Below are 24,145 nucleotides of genomic sequence, written 5' to 3' on the forward strand. Positions count from 1 at the left end.
ATACCGCAATGACAACAGATCAAGAAAAACATTCATTAGCAATAAAGCTTGGACAAATTTTTTCAAGGTAAATCAGTTAACACTGCGGAAAATTTAGCGTGACATGCTTCTCAACCGGCATAATAATATTCCGAAGGAATAACATGGATTAACAACCGTCCGCAAGTGCGCCAATCGGCCACGACCATGTTACAAATAGCACGAGGCTGAAGTTAGTAACATTGAAAAAGAATATATGAGTAAGCTGGAGTAAGTATGGTTTCTTTATCATGGCTTACTAAATTTCAAACAATCCTAAATATGTGCGAAGTAACGGTTTTCTCCGTTTTCTCTAAACAGGCATCGTTACCGTAACGTTACTAACTTCATACTTATCAAATAAGATGTAAATACGCAACAAGTGTCAACGGGCAGTTAGCACAGCTGATTACAGATGGCGTTACGAGGATCTCGGATGCGGATTCAGCGTGCGTCGTTGCCTCGTCGCTCGCTCCCTTGACGTTTGGCGATCAGTCGCCGTGCAATACCGCGGATGTGCGTATGTGCGTGGGAGATTCGTTTTTTGACACAAAGCGAAGCTGTTCTAAGTGTACGCGCTTGAGGAGGAGGAACGGTGAACGTGCGGTTTTCGGCGGATTTTTAACCTCGAAGAAGAAGAGGATAGGCCGAGCATATGCATGCTCGGCGATGACGCTTTGATCCCCGGCGAAGTGGAGTAGGTGTTCCTTATTTCGCTTCGGTGTTAGATTACACATCTCACATCCTGTATCAGTAGCTTATTATTCGAGATATTTTATACTAAAGTTCGCGGTCGCGATATCGCGTGTCATTCGGCCCCGGCTTCACTCGATGCCGGCGGAATGGAAAAAACAGAAACGAAGTGATGTATAAAGAATGAACGAAGGATGGAACGTAACTCTCCTATCGCGAAGGGCTTCTTATTGACAAGTAAGGTAGGGATGGCTCCCCAACTACCTCGCCAATCTTTACCCTCCAGCTGACGGATCTATACGTGTAAAGTCTTATCGGCCGACTATACGCTTTCCACTCCTCTCTTCTTCTCGGAAATTGTTTTTTATTTTTTGGGGGTTTAACAGCTAAGCGGAACTCTGGTTTATCGAATTATTCAAATGTGGAAAATATTCGGGTCTAACCTCACGATCCGAAACTAGACCTCGTAACTTCCTCCGACATCTGCAGCGTGAAATTAGCCGGACTTCTGATAGCGATAGCGCTGTAATTGAGAGCGTTTTATTTTCCCTGTGATCTCTCCAGCAGCTTTATACCCCGTATATTCGTTACGGAGCCTGCAACGTACATGTAAATATCTCATTGTCAGCTGTGAATAATCCGTGTTATCTTATTATTTACGAGATTCCCGTTGTACGTAACGGAATTTTATTCATACAACGTGAGCTTTGTAGAAGCTTCGGAGCCGCTGTGAGAAAAAATTTCGAATCAATTACCCGCCCGGATCGAATAGAATCATTAAAATCGCGGTGAATAACATCTGTTGAACATCATGGCTATTGTTTGAGTTATGAAATTTAAAGCAGCGTTTGGCTGAGATAATATCGCCAACGATTTATTCGAAAAATAAAAAGTCGATCGGTTTTCAATGATTACAAGTAAATTCCTTGACCGCTCGTCAAGTGAACTGATAGCCGATTATAGGTAGATGTCAGCCTGATCGGTAAACCTCCATATACGTAAAATCCAATTTAAGAACAGTCAATGTCTGCATTCTCTTTCGGACAACGGAATTCTGGATTGCTCGGATGGTGGAAAAGCGGGAGTCATTATTCGACAGTACTGTATCCGCCTATAACCCAGATCGGAGAATATACCGGATTGACATTATCAGCCTTTATGAGGCATAAACCTACAACACGTTCATTCAAGGCATTAAAGTCCTTTCTCTACACAAATACGTGTAAGACCGATAAGGGTGTACACCTATCGTACGTATTACATACTTACATGTAGGGTTCCAATAAAGTTTCGGGAAAGAAGATGCGGGTCACCGACCGCAATTGAAAGCCGCTTCCATATACTGTAACACTTCTCCCGCCTCTTTACAGTATTTGAACAGTGGTTCGCGTTCGAGGTGTAATCCGTAAAATCTTATCGAGTTCTAAGAAGCTAGGGATTTGTATCCACGAACATGACTCATGTCTGAACATGTGTATGAATGATAAATCTTTATGTAGGTAGGAGAAATACTCGTCTGCAAGCTGATACGGCAATTGCGACGAAGGACACGGGCGGGAAAATCGTACAAGTACGAGGACGGCAGGGTGTGTGCAATAATTCTCCTAATTACGAACCCGTCAGTGCAAGAACGTACTAATTGTAAGGTGCGTGTCACGGGTCGCGTGTTACACGCACATGTTACTGCGGACAGCAACCCCATTCACTGCCGCAAAATCCTGTCAGCGAACAGAGACCGTATCGGTAAAGGGACTCGAATCACGCGCAAACATGTGTTTGATACTGTACAAGGACGACGTGAATTACTTATTCCTTGAGAATTCAGAATTTGATTTGCCGACATAACTACGCCAAATTCGATCCATCCGTCTCTTCTCGTGTAAAAGGATGTAGGAAAATGGAGAATCGAACGGCCGGGTTACCCTGGTGAAGATGATTTCTTGTAGGTATTTTCAGGAATTTAGAGAGGGATTGGGACGTTTCGTAACAAATTACAAATATGCATAGTTTCAGTAAACAGTAGTTAGTTACAGTTTTTCAGTAAAAAATCTACAATATGCTACAATTTTTATCGACAATTAACAATTATTTACGAAAAACTATGCATATTTACAAATTTATACGAAATAATACGAAATGTTTCAATTTCTGTGAAAATTCGTGGTAGTAGAAATTATTTACCAGGATAACAGAAGAAGGCCCGTCAAATACGTGACCGTTATCGGGTTATCGGTCGAGGGATAGCTGGTTCGTTATCGGTCGCCGCGGCGCACTCCGATTAATTTCGAAATCACGAAAGGAGACGGATGAGAAAAGTGGCCGCCTCCCTTGCCTTCCGCCTCCCTTGCCTTCCGCCTCCCGCGGTTCGCCTGAATCGACCCCGAGAGAGCGGAACGCACACCTGCAGGCCCGTCGTTGAGGGGAAAGAATTTCGGACCATCGACGTGGCCTAGTTTTCTTTCGTGTCTCTGCAGCACCGACTCACTCTCCTTCGTCCGTTGTACGGACAAGTGGTCAACGGGGGAAACCCCGCGTCCCTGATGGAGGGGGCATCCCCTGTCTGCATCGGAGGAATGATAAAAAAAAAAAAGCACCTTGGTTCCGCTGCACCCACCTGGGAGATTGGCGGATTTCCAAACGAGCCGGAATTTTATCACCGCCGATCGTGTACGCAGGAACTACGCGTGTATACACACGTAATTAATTACGAGACCGCGAAACGCGATGTATGTAACGATTAGGTTGATGATAGACACGGCAGGGTGTTTTATCGTAAATTATGTGTTCATGTATAAATATACTGGTCGTTTTCGCCGTTAACTAGTACGCATCGGTTATCCGTCGGTCGCGCTTCTATCTATAATGGCATCGAGTCGTTCAATTGCAACTTTATATCGTGTGTACAATGTACACAGAGAGTACTACAAGCTGATATATCGCTTGTAGGATTGGAGGTAACAGGGAAACCGTTTAATCATTTGTTTGGATTTAAAGATTAAAAAACGTCGTAGTTTTCTTTTTGAAAATTTTAAGAATATCAAGTTTTATTACTGTGCAGTAGTGTTGCAGTAATGCTGCTGGTTGCAGTTATAAATTCAACGACCGATCGATATTTTTTAGAGTTCCGTGCGTCCGGACGAATGTTATGAACGAGTACGATAAAAACGTAATATAAGCGAAGATAAGAAAAATTATGATTCTTATCAAAACTTTTAACGCACTATTTACTTTGCATTTTCTTGCTAGTAGATATTTCACCGAAATATAAAAAAGTCGTTCTGACCCTAGTATTCTTTGATCTGCAGTTCACAATTTTTCCAATATGTTTAAATATTTTCAAACATCAATTTTGTAATATTCTCGAGAGCTTTGTTGAATAGGTATATATGTATATGTGTGCAGCATTGAAAAATTAAATAATTAAACCAGCATGAGAGAATGAATATGTTACCGCCATATAGGATTGGCAACGTGTTCGAGTGTAAAATGACAATGACTTCGCAAACTATTATCTTTGTACGTTCCATCACTCGCTTATTTCCTACGTTTGGGTCCCACATTGCTTACACATATAATGGCCCGACGAAAAGCTTCTCGAAATTAGAGTCATTTGCTTTTAAGCCCATATGCAACTGACTAAACTCCGAACTAACGTCGGACGTATAAGCGGAAAGCTTCAAATCGTCTCAGAATGTTTTTGGGTCACTGTACGTAAGTGCAGTACGTGTTGTAAGAACATGGGAATTTACGGAGAGTTGGGGCGAATAACCCACCTATATCTCGAGTGACTCAAATACGCAATTTCGCATGATTGTCTTCAGGTCAGCAGGGGTAGCAGCGACAGCAGGAGAGCATTGACAGGGAAAGGCTGCACCGCGCGACGCCGGGAAAATCGACATGGGAAAGTATTGGCTGAACGTCGTCCTCCTTCGGGTCGTCCTTCCGGTCATCCTCACCCTTTGTAAGTTTGCACAAGATCGAATTCCCCAGATTGATAGTCCGAATAACATATGAGTTGTTGGATTGATTTTTTTTTTTGATTTAAAAACAATTTCGTTCACCTTCAGAACTTTGACGCATCCTGTGATTTATTAATCTGACTAAGGTAGGAATTTTATATTTTATGACTTTAAAAGTGTACAGTCTTCATTGTCACTGTACGATTTACGGGAAAAGGTGTTTCAGACGGGAACGAGTTAACTTACGCAGAACAGTGGATTGAAAATCATGAGCGAAAAGTCAAGGCTGCGTATTTTGATAGAATCCTTTACAAGGCATTTGATATAGCTGGAAACGAGTTCTCATTTACGAGCTTCTCTCATCTGTATGCTCGTATAGGTATACGTACAGGTCGTCGGTAGTCGTTTTCGTATAAAATTTAACGCTAGAACAACCTGAAGTACGAAATTATATACCTGTTACTATTATAAACACGCATTGTGATCGGTTGTAAAGGTAGATATACACATTGTAGTAAAGAATTTGCGAAAAAATCAATTAAAAGAGAAACTATAAGAATGTGCGGCACAGCCAACCAGCTGGCCGGAGTAACACGGTGATATCACCTTCTACGTTACAAAAATAAACCCTGTGGGTTATTATTTATGACGTAAACTCGACTCACCAGTTCCGGATACACGCGCGGTGGCAGTCCAACAATACTTTCTGATAACAATTCCCGCGTGTAGTACCGTTATTCGCGGCTTTTGCAGAAGTTATACAAACCGACGGACGCCGAGTGCGAATGGAACAACAGATAACGCAATTAGACCCGACCGAGATATATAATTAACCGACTCGCGACCTCCTTGACCCCGTGACCTCTCCCCAGCTCTCCCTCTACCGGTCAGATTTCGACGGTTGACACCAGGTTGTATAAACATAGGCGTAGCTTTAGGTGCAGCTATGTGGTACTCGATGCGGTATGGCCATTTGTTTATACTGTACACAATCATTATACATCGGAGCACGCCTCAATTCTCTGTGTAATCCGACACTTCGCTCTTCCCCGCTTCCGTGCCGTTGCTCCCTTTCCTTAGACCTGTACTTTAAAAATGTTACATTGTTGGGTCGAATTAACAAGCTCGATGGAACCTGCTGATAGAGGGTAAAAAAGTAGGGACGGACAGGTACATTTGTGGGTGAAAAAGAGCGGCGGTAGAATGCCCTTTTGCGTGATTCAAATTCTACCATATAGACTAGCGTGTTCTTGAGGTTTTCAGGGGTGTTACGGGTCATGGGTCGAATCCCAAGCGCTCTGACCTTTCGTTTAAAATTTAGGCCACACTCTCTCACGTATGACAAACCTACTTCTTGTTATAGCGTACTATATATAAGTACAGATATGGGTATGCGTGTGTATCACGAATATGTGCATTGGGTATGCACGTCAAACACGTGGGTACACGCGGATTTACTCAGGTTGGTATCTCCCAAACTCTATGTTTTTTCCTTTACTTCTTCTACTTCTTGTTTTTCTTCTCTTTCTTCTTCTTCAAGCTTAGATAACAAGTGCAATGTTCAAATAACGCTACGTCATTAAGAAAAAAAAAAATGCGCTGCAGTGATTTAGAATTTTTTAATCTACACGCACGACAGCTGGGTTGAAACATTGTGCATATCGCGTGTTCTTAAAAAACCGAAACTAGTATTATCCTTTCGAAAGAAATGAACCGCAGTGATAATATTGTTGCAGAACACACAGTACACTATACACTTGCTACAATGCCTACGAAGCTGAACTTGTATCTTTGTCGCTTCGCTGCGCCGACTTTTTCCAACCCAACCTGTACAAGGTGCGACTCACCTGGCACTTGACAGTAATTAGAATAAGTAGGCACACGCTACGAGGTGTGGAGGTGCAGGGACGCAGGTATAAAAAGTAAAAGTGACCTCGTACCCTCGCGGCTTTCGCGTGCAGAGCCAGACGAGATAAACGGGGCTGTGCTTCTTCTGCTCGTTGCTGGTAGTACATTGGTATTTTGTACCTGTAAGTACTGAACCAACATTACTGAAACCGAGCAGGAAATGTGCGCGATTAGGTGCAGTTTACAATATGTCAAACTTGCGGCCGTTTTCCTTCTCCCCGGAAAGGAGCGTCGCGCCGATGAGTAGAGCGGGACCGAGACGCTCCTAATTCTTAACCGTGACGCAATCGCGTTCGTGCGATGCCGGAACAAACTATCGCACACTCCGAATCACCGTGCACGACTTCTTGCATGATTACTTGGACAGCTGTGTATGACCTCAGAAAATTCTTTCACGATCTTTAACGTCCCATATTTGTACGCAGCCGTGAAGTATTACATAGTCATGACCGGGTAGTAACTAAAATGATCGCTTTATGGTACGTAACAATGAGCATTTGCAAATAGATTGGATATGGTGTTTCATGTTTCGACCCGAAGATCGGTTCATCGAGATATGACGTCAAAGCGCAGCTTCGTTTTCTTCGGAGCGAAAGCAGGCACAGGATTTGTACGCTTGCAGTTAGAGCTTTTCCGGTTATATTTAAACTTGGAATTCCAACTGAGCCCCCCCGCCACTAGCATATTTTCACTGACGAAAGCTCTTTCTAAGTAAAGCCCAACGAAATGGACACCATATGTAACGATTTTCTTAGACCGAAACGAACCCCTCCGCTATTAAAACCAGTGATTAAAAAATCTCGCCACTTTCTTGTATCAATCAATTCGTTCAATTTACGAACTCTGTATAGTGCTCGACTCTTGCATATGCGGTGAATTCGCCGGATGTAGCTACCACCCATCGTTCACTAAAGCATGTTTGGTTGCCATCCATTAGGGGTACATTACATGTGATACCTATAAATCCAACCAAATCAATGTTAAGATAAATGATTGATTTGAACGCAGTATGATGTATGGTTATTTGTAATTTTATATGCATCAATTTTGTATAATTATACAGGTGCGGTATGGAGGCCTACGGGACTATCTGTCATCTACTTGGCTCTGATGTTGTATTTGCCCATGGTGCCGATACCATCCAGCAAAACGATGAATGGACACACCGGTCGTTACTTAATCATCGCAATGGGTCTGTGTTTCCTAACAGCCGTCATACAAATCACGTTTCAATTTGTGCTGTTGGCCCTACAACCCTATGGGCACTTCCTGAAAGATTGTACGTACTATGAAGAATTTACAATCATGTATGACAACACTTCGATTTTTTACCTCGATTGTGATAATATCCTTAATAATATTCATAATTGAACCCGCAATCATGACCCTCTTTCAGGCGAATTCTTAGAGACAATCTTAAGACACTTCGGTCTTGTAAGACTTGACAGTGCTACAACATGGATGGTTTTTTACTGGCTCAGTCCAGAGCTCGTCTCCTTACCCTCCATTGTCCTCCTCTATGTATTTTGTCGGAGGTTGACTCATGAGAGACAACAAGAAGATGACGATCGGTTCAGCACCAAAGAATCGGCACCTCCGTCACAGAAGGTAATATGAAAATGATCTCTAAAGTATGCAGAGGTGAAACGAAATCGCTGGTTCAATAATTTGAATCTTTCTTTTCTCAGGTGATTGATTTCTTGGGTACTATGGGTACCTATATGGTTCTTTTTTCATTGTGCTGTGTTGGCACTCTACAGCCATCCGTGGAAGGAGGACTATATTTTCTTGTCTTCCTTGGAGCTGGAACGTTGTGGGCTTGCAACACGGAGTTGAGGCGAGGCTTTGCAATAGTCTGCAAGCTTGTAATGGTACTTGCTCTTATACATGTGGTCGTAATACTGACGTATCAAACTCCGTGGCCTCAGTCACAGCTACCAGCAGATAGTCCTTGGGCCCGTTATCTTGGTCTTGTACCTGTCTATACAAGCAATTGCACCAATTCAAGAGAAGTTGATGTCGCAGCTGATGACTGGGTAAGCTTCACCGAACCAGTGAGGCTCATATGGCTGTACTACATTCTTGCACTACAGTCGCAATTCCTCATTCAAAAACCTGTAAGTTTCTTACCTCATTTTCGGAATTACGTGAGTTAATACTTGAATCTAGTCTTAAGTGTTCGGGAACTTTGTTTGTTTGGAATTTATAAGAATCTGCCTCATTGTTAGCATCTAATGAAATTTCTGAAACGCACTATTGTCATGAAAGAATAACTAATTGGGGACGAGGTTCTGTGCGCCACGGCTGCTTATACTAACAAAGCTTTGCAGGAAAAAAGATCGACACGATTTGGTGGAAAATTGGAGAACTTAGACACACCTTTGTCACGCCATGTGTCGGCGAGACGCAGAACACCCTCGCAAAGATGGCAATCAGCACGACGGAAGGCTCGTGTAAGAGGAAAAGCCTCCAATCGCCATGCATGGATTTAATAATTTCATATTAATTTACTTTAGCCTCGCACATTGTCGATGTTTGTTAATATATGTGTTCCGTTTTGAACTCACGCCATTGAATACAAATCTACTTTCAACTACGAGAGAGGCAACCATTTCCTACGTTAATATCTTTCAGGCTTTTTTCTCTGTACATGTATTTAGGCATTGAATATATTTTTATTTGCCATGTACCTGCGGTAATTTTTCAGTTTTGCTACGTTTAATATGATTTTGGATGTTGCTACGTTTAGTTTGCCGTGTTTTAGGAGTTCAACCAAGCCTTGACATCACAGCCTGACGAGAATACACCCGTACGTATCAAGCTGTCGCTAGAATTGCTGTCTTCTTAATGTGCCTAGCTTGTCAACTATATAATACTCATGTTCTAATCTCGAATCTATCTCCTTTCCGTTAATTTGGTGCCTGGGAACAAGAAAATACGATACCAGCATATGTACATACATTTTTACCATGTTTCAAAAATGCTTGATTTGCTTGGTTCAAGCATGCATGTAGTGGTTTCAACAATAATCGTACTTACATATATATAACCACGTTTTTATAACGGAACATGAAACAAGCTTCACTTTTTTCAATCAATTCTGAATGTTACCTCTTGTAGTTAGACATTGGAATAAACTACCAAATCAAATCTTTCTAATCGAGATTTACCCCAAAGCTGATGCGGTTTGGTTCTGGACGGGCTGGACTTCTTCAAGATTCAACGGGTAGCGTCATTGTTCAAGACGGGCATCACGATGACAGTATTCAAATGCAGTCGATGAGTGAAGGTAAGCACTGCGATGATCGATTTTAAACTTCTGTGGTATAATATTAACAACCGAAAATATTATGTTTTTTGACACTCCTTCACTTGCAGGGGCCACAGAAGAGCAGCCTGGAGTGTTTGAACAAATTATTATGGCATTCTATGCAATATTTCAACTTATCATTCAGTCATCGTATTTGGCTACAAATATCGTCATGATGGTCAGTGCGAAAAAAGTGATATCATTCATTAGCATAATGATAACTCATAGATTTATCCATATTTCAGGCATGGAGTATAACATATCACAGTTGGACAACATTTGTTCTGCTATTGTGGGCAATAATATTATGGATGGTGCCAAACAAGCGATCATGGATGATGAAGTGCTCTCCTTTCATCGTCATATATGCAACTTTGCTACTAATCACGCAATTCGTATTTAATTTGAACCTAACTAAGGATGAGCTACCAGATATGATTTATGATGTTGAACTCTCGCAGATTGGATTTACTAAAACTGATGAATTGCATAGTTGGCATCTCCTTGTAAAGGTGATATTTAATTTTTTCATTAAAAATTACAATGCGGTTCTAGAGTGAGACAGCTTATGTTTGACATGGTATGCTAGTTCTCATGCAATTGAGAAAAATTTTACTACTTCATATAATGAATTTATTCACAGTGCGTTTATACGACTATGTTTTGGATAACAATGAGACAATACATGGTGGAACGAAAGCAACAACGTCGATCGTCTGCGTTACGAGACATGGTAGCTCCTCTTCATGTATCTGTCTCGACAGCAACAACAGCGATGCAACAAGAGATGCCAGAGATAAGAAGTAAATTTATGAAAAATGTTGGATCATTAATTCAACGGATACTCACGAAATTTTGGATTGCTGTTGTCGCTATCATGTTATTCACCAGTGGTATAACCGGTGAACGCATGACTGTGTTTAGAATCATCTACATGTCGTTATTCCTCGTCTTCGTCATCACTTTCCAGGTAAAAATTTTATCTCTTATGGATGCACGGGCATTTAGAATTTTCACCTGAACTAAGCAATTCATAAACGTTACTATGATTTTTAGATATCATGGTTTGCTTGGAGACGAATGATGTATGGATTTTGGATCACTGTTATTGCATACTCCGTCATTATGCTCATTCTTGTCTATACCTACCAGTTTCACAAATTTGATGATTATTGGACATATATAAAGGTTGACAAAGACTTGTAAGTAGATTACAGATTGAAAATTATTCAACAAATTTATGTTGTTCTGTGTATTAGGTGCAAGTAAGATATGCTGTATATTTCTTTTCCAGACAGAAGGACATAGGCTTAGAAACATATGAGACAAAGGACCTTTTTGTACGTCTACTAACCCCTACGTTTTTTGTCATAATCACCGTCGTGCAGATGCACTATTTTCACCAAGACTTTTTGAACGTAACGGATATTGAAAAAATGAGGTATATAAAAACATTCATCGATAAATATGTGGAGTATTGATTTTTTTTTTGTCAAATTAAATTAATTTCAATTTATTACAGGCCTGCGGTAGGGCCAGACATCAGCCAAAATCAGATAGATGAACCTCAAGCAGAGACCTCAGCTGCTGCTGATGTAGAACAGATACCAAGATCAATGTACACACTAAAGCAGCTGAAACGTATGTATAACTTTGTTACTTTCAATAGAGGTGATACTAACGCAAAGTTGGAAATTACAGGAATGTCAAAGATGGAGAAAAAGGCACTTCTTCAACAAGCTCTGAAGCGCTTGCACAATTTCTACAACCACGGCTGGTTATTCTTGGAAATTCACATGGAGAAAATTATATTTTCTTCAATGATGCTGCTCTGTGTCAGTGATGTAAGTTTTGTTTCGCTCAATGTACTGCTGCGGTTATTACAATAATGAAACTCTGTATCTTTGGCAGGTATGTGCAATTCACTTCCTGTTTGTCCTCACAATAGTCATAGCGATAAATCTTCGACAGAGCATACAAATAGCTGCAATCAAGGTAATGACTGCGACTATAGCAGTTCTGATGGTCATTAAAATGCTCTATCAAATAGAATACATCAGCCATAACAGCTATGATAGGAATTGTACAGTAAGTAAGACTACCCTATATCTTCTGAATTGTTAATTACGTGAAAATAACAATTTGTATTGTTTCCACAGAACAATGGATCTGGTAATGACTCGCCACTTCCTTCGAATGAAACAATCTATAATATTGCAGAATGGATAGGAATGAGGAAAGAGCTACCAAACAGGCTGCCTATACTCTTGAAGGGATACATTGGCATAATAACTGTAACTACGTTTCGAGGAATCATTTTAGTGCGACAAATGTTCTATAGGCAGATGAGAGGCCTCTCTTTGAAAACTCCAATGATCATGTTCCCAAGTATCACAAGGAAAGACGCAGATATGGGAATTATTGAGTGCCTGAAGTTTTTGTTCAACTACGGTTTTTATAAATTTGGCCTTGAATTCTGTTTTATAGCAATAATTGCTCTTATCAGCACCAGACTTGACTTTTATTCCGTACTCTACGCAGTTTGGCTAGGGTTTTTGTACTGCTGCCGCAGACCCACGTTGTCAAAATTATGGCCGATTTTTCAGTGCTTTGGTATTCTGATCATACCCATACAATATTTCATTGTGGTTGCTCCACCACCTTGGCTCTGCATTTGTGAGTGTTTCTCTAAATTACAGTATAGTTTTGGAGGTACCCAATACTTGTAGAAATTTAAAAGTACGCTCTATTTACAGATTATCCGTGGCATGAATCAGAGTTTCTTCGTGATTTACAGGAGTGGATGTTCTTTCCAGACCCAGACTTTCCACCTAATCCGAAAAAACTTCTTTGTAAGTTAACGAATATTCCAGTTCGTTATGAATATATTCAAACGTCACATGATACTGTTTTAGGTGACTTTTTCCTCCTTCTCATGATCACTCGTCAACGACTGGTCTTTTATATCGAGGCGTCGCAAAAAGAAACTGGTGAAGAATATTCTGCTGGTCATAATTACAGCGTGTATATGGATATGGAGAAGCCACATTTTATTAATCCTGTAGGGGATTTTGTGTCACACGCTCATACATGGCTAGACGTCATTAAGCGAGGAGTACTCTCCAGCTTGCTCTGGATATCACTGTCCATCATGTTCTTAGCTGGTACCAACAGAACCAATCTCTTCTCGTTAGGATACCTGGTTGGAGCATTTATGTTCCTTTGGCAAGGTAGTGATTTCTATCTTCGTCCGATAAGAACTATCCTGAAATGGTGGAACGTTTTGATTGGTTATAACATCACAGTCATCATGCTAAAGACAATGTTACAAGGGATTGGATGTGTATACATGAACGAGGTCGGTCCAGTATTTACCTATATTATCATTTATACATTTGTTGAAGTGGTTACACATCTAGTATTTCATTGCACTAGATCGAGAAATCTGCCTGTTGGCTTGTTCAACTTCTGGGTATTGCATGCCTGAAGAAATTTAAGAGTAACGTACCTGGAGCTAATGGAGAGGACAAATGTCAAGTACCAAGGGAGGATATTGGAATGGTTTGGGATGCATTGTGCTTTGCATTTCTGATAATGCAAAAGCGCCTGTTTAAGAGCTATTACTTCTTCCATATCGTAGATGAGACCAAAGCAATGAGTATCTTAGCTTCTCGAGGTGCCGAACTCCTTGAAGAGTTGCACCAGAAGAGAATAGAAAAACAAGAGTCAATGGAAAAAACAATATTAGAAAAACTTAAATTCAAAATGGACAAGATCAAAGCGAGTCAAAAGAAAATAATGGGCCCCGTTTACAAAGATCCAGTTTCGCATCGCGCTGGTGAGTCTTGGCTTCATTTTTATATTTGCTCTAAAAATCTGATTCCTCCTATTATTAATCAATTAGTCAAGCTCTACCCTGTTTTGTATAATAATTGATAGCAATCGTAACCTTTCATTACTGATCTCTATTTCCTGCGTACCCAAGACGGGACTGCACCCTTGGCACGCTCGCCGAGTGCAAGTTCTTGTGTATCGTCAGGGCATACACCACCTCAGGGCTATCAGACCCCGATTGATGAAGATGAACCAGCTCCGCTAACACCAAGGGCTGCATCTCTATTGCAGGCGCCCACCCCAAACTCTGCTATAATGACTGTCTCATTGGAGGGTTACCTCGAACCGACTCGTATTTCCTTTGGTTCTCCTCCTAGCAGTGAACTCAATCCTCGTGGCCCATCCCCTGAGGAAAGTTTTCCCGTATTCTCACCCCCGCCTTATGACCAAACTCGTGCCGATCAGCAAGCGTCGACTACAAGACATCGTCGTCAGTCCAGCTTTGTTGGACCACCTTGGTTAAATCTTCACACCCCCAGGCAGTCCATCATCTCAACGACGTCACGATCCCCGCACTCACATCATACCTGTAACCTTATAAACAGATCATATGTTGCCTGCAGCTGGTGGCTCCTGTACATAAGGGCTTATATGCAGCACATATAGTAGAATTGAATGTATGTTTTTATTCGTGGCACCTTCAACCCCTTTTACCCTCCTTTTACCTTAACTGAGTCCAGGAAGCATAAATTTCTTTTAAGAATTTTACAGCACTTGAACTTTTGTATTTTATATAGATTCTTATGCCGCCAACCTGTTTTATTTGTGTAAATAAATTTATGATTTTTTTTCAGCTTTGACAGATATTATTTAATTTATGTGTTTTTATCAGATTTACTCTATCCAGGATCGCGACCATTGTACAGACGTCGTCCTCCAACGACTAACAGAGAGGGTAAATTCTATTTATCTGCTTACTATTAATTTTTTACTAGATCCTATCCCAGCTCCACTTCCAGCCCACTCTACGATGTTCCATCAACCATCCAGTACTCCAATATAATTTGTGTACAAACTGAGTCAGATTATTGTCAGATTTTCTGAAAAGTGTGACCATCAATATATCCACAGCTAAGGAAGCATACTCATAAGTAAATTCTTTCCAATGTACAAGATTCTGTTGTAAATATGTACAAATTGCATGCTCTACTCTATGGTGCACAGCATGGAATAACAGTGTTAACCGAATTGTATTTCTTTCCATGGCAATGTAGCCGTTAGGTCCGGTGACTACTACATGTTTGACGATATGGATGATGACGACGTCAGTGAATTAGTTGCCGATGACGAAGATAAGAAGGAGCAAGGAAAACAACGAAAGCGAGACCCACCTGGTCGCAGAATGACCATTTCAGAGGTGAGTTTGCTTACTCTACCTAACGTTGGTACGACTGTTGTCGTTCAAAAAATGTACCTTGGGAATGACATTCAGTATGATTTGATAATGTTTGGAATGCTATGAAGAGCAGGTCATTCAATATTAGGCTCTGGAGATAAAGGGTAGTCTTCGTCTGTCAGTGAGCCAGAAATTCGTGTATCACTCTCGCATTTTATTAGCGATACCGCAGCATGTCCCTAGGGCTTTATTTCATGGGTTTCAAGTAAAGAAGTAAAAAAAGATTTTAATTTCGGCTGGAAGATGATACAAGTGATTGAACGAGTCATGGTGCTTGCAGTTGGTGAACACTGTTTTAAAGACAGATATAGAGATAGCAACGCACGTCGCCTTGCACGGGGGAACACCTCAAGATGCTCTGCAAATTCGACGACGCAGTGAACCGATGACTCGCAAGAAATCATCAATGTCCTATCTCAGTGCTCGCTCTGAAACAGATACTGCCGCACCTGTTGACGTGAGACTCCCTTCAAAAACCTGCATGACATTATATAATCATTCCCAGCCTATGTCATGCTTCATGTTTCATTTTCTCTCACTATCTTTCTCCATCTCCTCCACGTCACTTTCTTCTTTTCACTACAATTACTATCGCTGATACTCAAGGTTCGCTTAACACTGTGATTCTTTGCTCTACCGGAAACGCGTATGCATTGAAAGTACTTGCTGGTAAGTACATTACACGCAAGGCTCAGAGTATGATGCTGCTATCATCAAAGAATCGTAGTGAACTAATTGAACACACAAAAATTTGTTATTCTTTCGTAATTAGTTTCTTTTTTTCAGCCACGCTAGCAATAATTTACTTCTACTTGCATTAACAATCTCTACTGGTTCAAATTTGAAATGTTTTCTTTATATTAATTCAGTTTTATATTTTACAGCATCGGGATGATGCTGGAGGTATAGATTCGGCAGACCAGGAGGCAGTAGAGAGGGAAATGAGGGCGGATGATCTTACAAGGACTTCTATTCCCTCAGATGACGAAGATGAGAATGTAGAAGAGAAGAAGAAAATTTCGCTTGCCACATACTTCAAGTTTGTCTGGGCGTTTATCAACAGTGCCATTGTGTCCATGACAAAACACTTGAATATTTACTCACAGGACTATCGATACATACGAAAGGTTTTGACTGAAGAAAAAAAGAACTTAAAGGTTTGTACGTTGCACATTTCCAGGCAACGTTTTTGTCTCCATCTTTTATTATTTGAATAATTCAGCCGACCATCTTTCACAAGCTACAGTTCTTGTCGACGTTTCCAGCAAAAACCTGACTTCAGAACCGGTACACGTTTGGGAATCAGTCAAATATGGCAACCAATAACTAAAACCCAACAAGCGTAAGTATCTAATCGTTGTCTCGTAGCCTGGTAGGTCAGTAGTCTAGCATCCTAGTAGCTTGTATGGATATTTTATACAAATATTCAAATAAACAAACGTAGATAATGTAAAAGATCCACCCATGAATTACCATTACAGTTGCAAACAGTAATTACAGTACAGTATAAATACATCAGTATAGACACGAACAAAATTGTGAACAGTTGAAACAGAAACTAATTTTATCATTACCACGTGACTTGCTAAAATTCAAAGTCTGTTTGTTCTACCTCTATCGCATAGTGTTGCAAAATTAGGGAATGAAGTGAGAATGTAATCACGCGATGGCTGTACAATACTGTAGCTGTTGCTTGATCCACGCCCCTTAGGCTAACAGCTGGTAGATAAATGTGCTCGCTCCGACAGATCTTCGACATCGACGATCGGCAACAACACTGATGAAACATCTGAAGAGGGCAGCCGACCTGAGGGTCAACCTCGTAGCCTCGAAGATAGGTAGGAGCTTTAGTTATGCATGCTTGTAGCTTTCGATGGAATGTAGCTCAACATATGCGCAGATAACTGATATATTGTAGTGAGTGCTCTTGAGTGCTAATATAATCATACAACTTGCTTCAGTAATAATCCGAAATGGGGTATTAGTTTTTGGTAGCAGTAATAGCCATTGCTGTGTTGTTTAACAAGCTATTTCCTGGAACATACTGACTAATTTTAGTGTACTCTTACTCTATTCAACATTATAAAAAATATGATTGTAATTTCCAGTGGCAATCAAAGTTTGGGGCAGATTAGTGTAATAAATACATTGTAATTTTACCAATAGCGTGAAAACACTTGTCACGTCCTATGTTCATATCAGCAATCATTGCTACTTTATGGGTAGAGAATGAAATGCATGTGGTGTAAAACTTGAGATCTTTTATCATTTTTTAATTCTACACCACTGTGATTACTTTGGTAGAATAACTTTAGTTTAGAATAGCTATCACAAAAGCTGATGAGTAAAAATGAAGAGAGATCTGTAAATCCTGATATATTTCAATGCATTTATGGGGGATTGAATCTAGCTGACTCAGTGAAGATAAAAAGTAGAACGATAGTGGTATTGTCTGTACCAGGAAAGAGAGCTCGCTGACGGTGCCGCACATTCGTATCCTGGCGCCTAGTTTGGAGCGAGGATTGGATATGTCTTCCTCCTCCTCCAGGTACAAATAATTCAGGCAGACATTTGGCATTGCATTGCACTCCACACGCCTCCCTGCATGCAATTCTTCATATATATTGCACCTATACAAATCATAATGAATTAAACATGATATATGCAACTCTTTTGCATATCGTTCCAAAAATAAATGCATGATTCCAAAAAGGTTCTGGCTGTACCAAAACCTATTGAGTAGTTTTTTCTTTCTGTAAATATCTATATATTTGTCCACTTCCTGACAAGTAAACCATGCAAGGTCTCACCCAATGATTTTAATAAAATCTCGAGCATTTGTTCGATGTGTCATGGTATAAAAGAATATACTATCAGAATAGGCGCGATGTTAAAGTGGGAACTTTGCAAATGGCATTTCCCGTGAAATTTTAACACCACATACTTGCTGATTTTGTTTAGAATACTTTTGCTTTCAAAAAGTAATGTTGTAAAATCCTAAAATAAATTGCGGTATACTTGTGAGTGAAATTTGTAAATACCGTACTTTGTAGAATGCACTTTACATAATCATTATCGGTTAAAATATTTTCATAACATGTCAATCATTAAATCAACTGCTGATTTCAAAATCTGGCTCCTTGGCCGAGCTTTAAATGTGTGTTCATTGTTGACTCATGGAACAATACAGACTGTTAATATTACATAATTTATCTGGAAATCGCAAATGAAATTCAGTAGAAAACAATCTGTGTTGATCTATTAGAGTATCCCATCCCATGAATTTCTATGACCATGTTGTGTAGTAATTTAATCCATAATTTCACAGTTCCATCGAATCCCAAACTGTATCGCATCCAGATGAAGGTCAGGCAGAATTATCTGAAAAGGATCAACCACCGATAATCCAACTATTGGCTTCAATGTGGTTTGTGATATTAGCTCACTCTAACCTGATGTGCTACTTCATGGTCTTCCTTCATCAGATTAAGAATGCTTCCATTCTATCTTTACCACTGCCATTAATGGTATTTCTCTGGGGAACCCTTACAATACCAAGGCCCTCAAAAACCTTCTGGGTCACTCTGATTGCCTACACTGAGGTGAGTTTTAAGATTTTTTCCTCACCTCATTGCACGTTAATTTCAATTATATTTTCAATTGTCTTTCAGATTGTCGTGATCATAAAATGTGTATTTCAATTCACGGTTCTCCCATGGAACCAGGGTTTACCCCCCTCCAATAAGCCCTTCTTTACTCCAAGAATAATAGGCATCGAGCGAAAATCAAACTATGCACTATGGGACTTGCTGATACTGCTCATCGTCTTCTTTCACAGGTAGGTTCAGATTGACTTCTTCGTGAATAGTGCTTGGGTTTAAACATCTGAATCTGCTAGAGAATACAAGGAATAAAAGACATGAAAACATGACATTCAAAAAACTTCTTATCATGAGTATATACATATACGGCTGTACTGGTCTTAGTGTTTTTGAACTAATTATAAATTTTTAAAAATTTTATTTTGGATAGACTGATGCTGAAATCTTTGGGCCAATGGAACACTTCAATGCCAAAGCCACGAAAAGTGATTCCCTCTCATCTGATGGCAGACAGGACTCAGACGCCAACTGTGGGTGATAGAGGACAAGGAGAACAATCTGTCGTCCGAACAGAGGATGTTTTAATCGAAGAGTACGATATTTTCTCTATTACTGCTTCCTCTTTCTACATTCATAATCATGATACTAACGTCAAGTGTGTGTTTTAGCAATAATCAGATACGTAGAGAAAGTTTGAGAAGATCAGGAGATGACAGAGATCTTTCCTTGGTAGCTGGGGATAATGATAGAACTCTCATTATCCGTACAGAAGAAATTGATCCATGTGATGAAAATTTAACCACTGCAATTGGCATGACGTAAGTTTTTCAAATGAACTGCTGAAAGACAATAAAGGTCTTCATTTCGAAAGATACACAATACTTTTGGTTCGTAAATAGCAATTATTATACTATATTTCAACCATTTTGCAATTTACAGTGCCAAGAAGTACTTGGAACCAATGAAGGTATATTTCGAGAACATACTGAACGCTGATGGGAAAGAGAAGACCAATGTATATGCATACATGTTCTTCTGTGATTTCTTCAACTTTCTCTTGATTATCTTTGGATTTTCAGCATTCGGAGTATGTGTAAAGATTTAAGAACAGCATAAAATTCTGTTACTCAGGGCCGTTAATTTCAGGATTTTTAAATTTTAGACTCAACAAGGAGATGGTGGAGTAACAGCATATCTATCTGAAAACAGAGTGCCGATGCCATTCCTGCTAATGCTGCTACTACAATTTGCACTTATTGTAATTGACCGAGCGCTCTTTTTACGGAAATACATTCTTGGAAAATTGATTTTCCAGTACTGTCTAGTTGTAGGCATTCACATATGGATGTTCTTCATATTGCCAAGTGTCACTGAGAGGTACTTTTCATGCGTTTTAAAAATATTAAACTACGGGTACTAAACGTGTTCTAATCATCTGCTTACCATTCTACTTATGATGTACAGGCAATTCAACGAAAAGCTACCACCACAAATTTGGTATATGGTGAAATGTTTCTACCTGCTACTAGCAGCATATCAACTGCGTCTTGGCTATCCTACTCGCATACTTGGAAACTTTTTATGTAAAAAGTACAGCATCGTCAATTATTGTCTCTTCAAACTGTAAGTAAGGAATCGAATGCTGTATAAAAACAATTTGGATACTTCTTGCTTTCTATTCAGTGATTGACCCCATACTTTATTTGGCAGATTTATGATAGTTCCATTTCTTTTTGAATTACGAGCTGTCATGGACTGGATCTGGACTGATACATCAATGACCATCATGGATTGGTTTAAGATGGAAGATATTTTTGCTAGCATTTACCAACTTAAGGTAAGATCTTACGTGTTTAAATTAGAAATGTGGTGTTTTGGTGTCTATAATAATTCGATATTTTTCACAAGTCATCCACCAGAATCTTGCAGACTTTTTTTAGTTATTGACATATTTCAGACGTCATCCTTTCAATTTACAGGTAAAGGTAATTATCCTGTTCACTGTAATGCCTGTAGCTCTGCTCTGATCATTGGATATATTACATTCAATAAGTATTGTACCCATAGTATGAATCTCAAGTTTTACTTTTGCCCCTGCTCTACGTGTCTATACAAGCTTATCACCAAAGCATTAATTTCAAATGACATATTCAGTTGCGCTACCAATGTTAAGTCACAGCAGGCAGGCAATACGAAAGTTTAATTATACCCAAATATTATTTTTCGCTCAAATCTTACATCTCTTTATAACCACTCATCTAACATATGAAAATACATTGGCACACAGAATGCTTACAACCATGCCTGTTGTGTAGATCTGATTTAGGTTTCCCTGGGATTTTGTATACTTACATTTTATATAATATGCTAATATGCTAACATTATACGGGATTGGACTGTAAAGCTATTGTATCATTTTATATTGTCGTTGATAATAACAAATGTCAATGTAGAGTATCCTAATAGCTGAATCATGCTAAACAATGACAAAGAAGGTTTCTATGAAATATTCATTATTTGGTAAAATAAATTTGATCGATCATTTAAACAGAGAAAAGTGAAGAAAGGAGTAGCAAATTTTTAAATGTATGCATGAATGGTTTCAGAATTCGTCATACCAGAATTTTAATTCATTCAAATTATTAGTAGCCAGAATTACTTTTCCGCAATTTTAACCAATAACGATTCCTTTGCCAGTGTATGAGGGGTGTGGAAACGGATTTTCCACAACCACGAGGTATCAAGAAGCAGCAAATGAGCAAATATTTGACTGGTGGGATAGCCCTCTTCCTCATGATTGGAATAATTTGGTTCCCACTACTTCTGTTTGCTCTTGGAGGCACTGTTGGAGTGTCGAACATACCCTATGAGGTATCAATGAAACTGCGCATCGGCTCCTACGAACCAATCTATGCCATGTCTGCCCAGAATAGTTCCATAACTACATATAGTGATGCAGAATTCACTGAGCTCCAGCATCAGTATTCGAGTGATCGCAGTGCGACAACATTCCTTGAAAACTATATTCACTCAGACGTGGCAGCAGTCAGGTTGGGTGCGTCATCAAGGCGGCTATGGGCAATTTCACCTCCTGATTTGGACAGGTTTTAATTTTGATGATGTATTTGCTTTTTGTGTATTATTGATATTCACTTGGCACTAATTATGAGTTCTGTTTTTTTAGGCTCAAAGCAGAACTTAACTCATCGCTTACAGTCACGGTGCACGTTGAGTGGTCTGTGGCCAGGAAAACAGATGTAAAAGATGCTAGCGAAATAGCGACCACACCACACGATATACAGCTACCTGCCATGATTGACGGGCAGCCAAATCGCCTGCGGTTGGCTTTGTTGAGGATGCTCACATTGCAAAACCAAACTACAGATGGAAGCAGCGTTTCCTCAGAGACCATCACGTTGTCTTACGCTTTTCCAAAGTTCCTTAAAGTCACCAATAGACTGACGGATGTTGTGCCACAGCTTATGAATTTTCCAGATATAGGTGAAGTGTTTTTTAATTGTTCGTTTACCAACCTTAAGAAATGTACCAAACAGAACATGAGATTTTCGAAAAAAATTTATGGTAACCTTGTAACCGGTTGATTTTAGTTCTAGAAGATGAAACCAACACCGATTACTTGTATCGAAATGTAACGTTAATGCTGTCGGGAAACTTCAATTGCTGCGCTCCTCAAAAATGGTGGATAGTTAACGAGGACTGCACTGATATTATATACACGAAACACCTCGAAAAGATTCCAGAAAACGATTGTAAAAATATCATGATGCTACTCTTCAATGACAAAGCATTCCCAAAGGAGCTCAGTTTCATCTCTGGAGTTGGGTAGGAATCATCATCACCATTGCTTAAGACATCCAAATATGTACAATCTTTTTGTCTTCAGAATCCTTGGCCTGTACACAACAGCCGTCATTCTCGTCAGTCAGATGCTCAGAAGAAACGTAAGCGAAATGGCACCTAAAATAATGTTTGAAGACCTTCCGTATGTTGATCGCATACTGCGTCTCTGTCTGGATATTTACTTGGTGCGAGAAAGTGGGGAACTATGCCTAGAGGAGGATCTATTTGCAAAGTTAATATTCCTCTACAGATCGCCGGAGACATTAATCAGGTCAGTGAATTGTGCTCAGTATTATTTTTAATTACGAAATATACTATTCTATCAAAAGAAAACAAATGACTCAAGGTCAAAATTAACGTTCCAGATGGACACGTCCTCCAGAGCCTGGCGAGCAAGCTGATGACAATGAGGACGGAAATGCAGAGGAAGGTGAAGACGGCGCTATGCGAGCTGCTTAAGGTGTATCACGAGATGCTCCGTCCACTGTTCGTCATTATATACCTGCATAAAAGATTACGAATGGGGAAACCCAAGTATAAATCCGCGCAATCTAATTCGCAAACCGACCACACTGTATCTAAGCTGTTCCTAGGCACATCGTTCAGTACCATACTTGTGAAGTGGCCACGATTTTGTCAGGAATTTTAAGTTTTTGAGAAGTGTCATATTTTGGGTCGTTTTATCATTTTAATTGTACGTAAAATGTTTACACGTGCGCGCTACCAGATTTTTTTACTATACAGCAATTATTTTCACAGCCTTATGGTCACTCTATACCTATAAGTAATTGTACAGTTTCTAAAATTGTTGAAATCAGTTACAGTTATGCGAAAAGCAATTCTAGATAGGCAAAATTCTTCAAAACTTAAAACGTAAAATTACAGTGTTAGAAACGTTACGGTGAGGTAACAACGTTCTACATTGTGTTGCGTCGGTTACATGGCATACCTATACACGTATATCAAAGACTTTAATTTTACCGAAAAAGCGCACGCTTAATTGTTTTATTTTTCGCAGTGCTGGGATGAGGCTAACGATTGCGACGCAACATGTACTCCTGCTTTCCTACACATATAGTTTAAAATATAATATAATATATTAAAATAAGCATGTTACGTTGTTCTGTGACGTGTTATTTATAATTAATATCGTAATACTGTCGGTTCGTTTTATACATTTATATTACTGTTTTTTTTTTTGTTTTTTTTTTACCGAACTACGATGTCCTACCCTCACATGCTCTGTAATATTTATATACATAATATTTAGGAACTATATGCTTCCGCGTAAAATCATCAATATTTTTCCTCACGCACTAAATGTTACAGTCATGACGTGTCCATTTTACTTTATCAGTGCCTTGTGCGGGTTATTTTTTACCGCAACATATTGTATGTACCGTAACTACGCCTTTATGCTTACCTCGTCGCGTCGTAGCGATATAATGTTAATTATGTATCATTTGTAAATAATAGGATATATAAATATACACGGTATATAATA

At 39.6% G+C, this 24,145-nt stretch overlaps 1 protein-coding gene and 1 long non-coding RNA gene across 14 annotated transcripts; one reads left to right on the forward strand and one right to left on the reverse strand.

Annotated features, from left to right (window-relative positions):
- The first annotated feature begins 505 nt into the window (after positions 1-505).
- LOC107217711 (piezo-type mechanosensitive ion channel component) lies at positions 506-24,145 on the forward strand. 13 transcript variants are annotated; one of them, XM_046730975.1, is made up of 40 exons: positions 506-715; positions 4,533-4,672; positions 7,642-7,857; positions 7,975-8,186; positions 8,267-8,695; positions 8,909-9,031; positions 9,756-9,867; positions 9,957-10,066; positions 10,134-10,400; positions 10,532-10,858; positions 10,945-11,090; positions 11,183-11,329; positions 11,411-11,529; positions 11,590-11,732; positions 11,800-11,976; positions 12,048-12,564; positions 12,645-12,740; positions 12,804-13,246; positions 13,324-13,726; positions 14,615-14,677; positions 14,997-15,139; positions 15,459-15,635; positions 16,063-16,335; positions 16,444-16,520; positions 16,927-17,016; positions 17,640-17,726; positions 18,507-18,780; positions 18,850-19,016; positions 19,211-19,372; positions 19,449-19,598; positions 19,720-19,867; positions 19,943-20,157; positions 20,245-20,403; positions 20,491-20,617; positions 21,478-21,884; positions 21,965-22,281; positions 22,389-22,623; positions 22,685-22,912; positions 23,007-23,127; positions 23,660-24,145. In XM_046730975.1, the coding sequence occupies exons 2-39, from the start codon at positions 4,609-4,611 to the stop codon at positions 23,098-23,100; spliced, it is 7,644 nt and encodes a 2,547-aa protein (XP_046586931.1). In that variant the 5' UTR covers positions 506-715; positions 4,533-4,608; the 3' UTR covers positions 23,101-23,127; positions 23,660-24,145. The 13 variants fall into 13 exon arrangements, with proteins under 13 accessions (XP_046586931.1, XP_046586928.1, XP_046586932.1 ...); XM_046730972.1 differs by having other exon boundaries at positions 23,007-24,145; XM_046730976.1 differs by having other exon boundaries at positions 14,630-14,677; positions 23,007-24,145.
- On the reverse strand, positions 9,292-11,683 carry LOC124292824. The gene is made up of 4 exons (XR_006902758.1): positions 11,571-11,683; positions 10,738-10,910; positions 9,749-9,897; positions 9,292-9,499 (listed from the first exon to the last, which is right to left on the reverse strand). It is a non-coding gene; the product is annotated as an uncharacterized LOC124292824 (long non-coding RNA).

This window comes from Neodiprion lecontei, chromosome 2, assembly GCF_021901455.1.
Source record: "Neodiprion lecontei isolate iyNeoLeco1 chromosome 2, iyNeoLeco1.1, whole genome shotgun sequence".
Classification (NCBI taxonomy): Eukaryota; Metazoa; Arthropoda; class Insecta; order Hymenoptera; family Diprionidae; genus Neodiprion; species Neodiprion lecontei.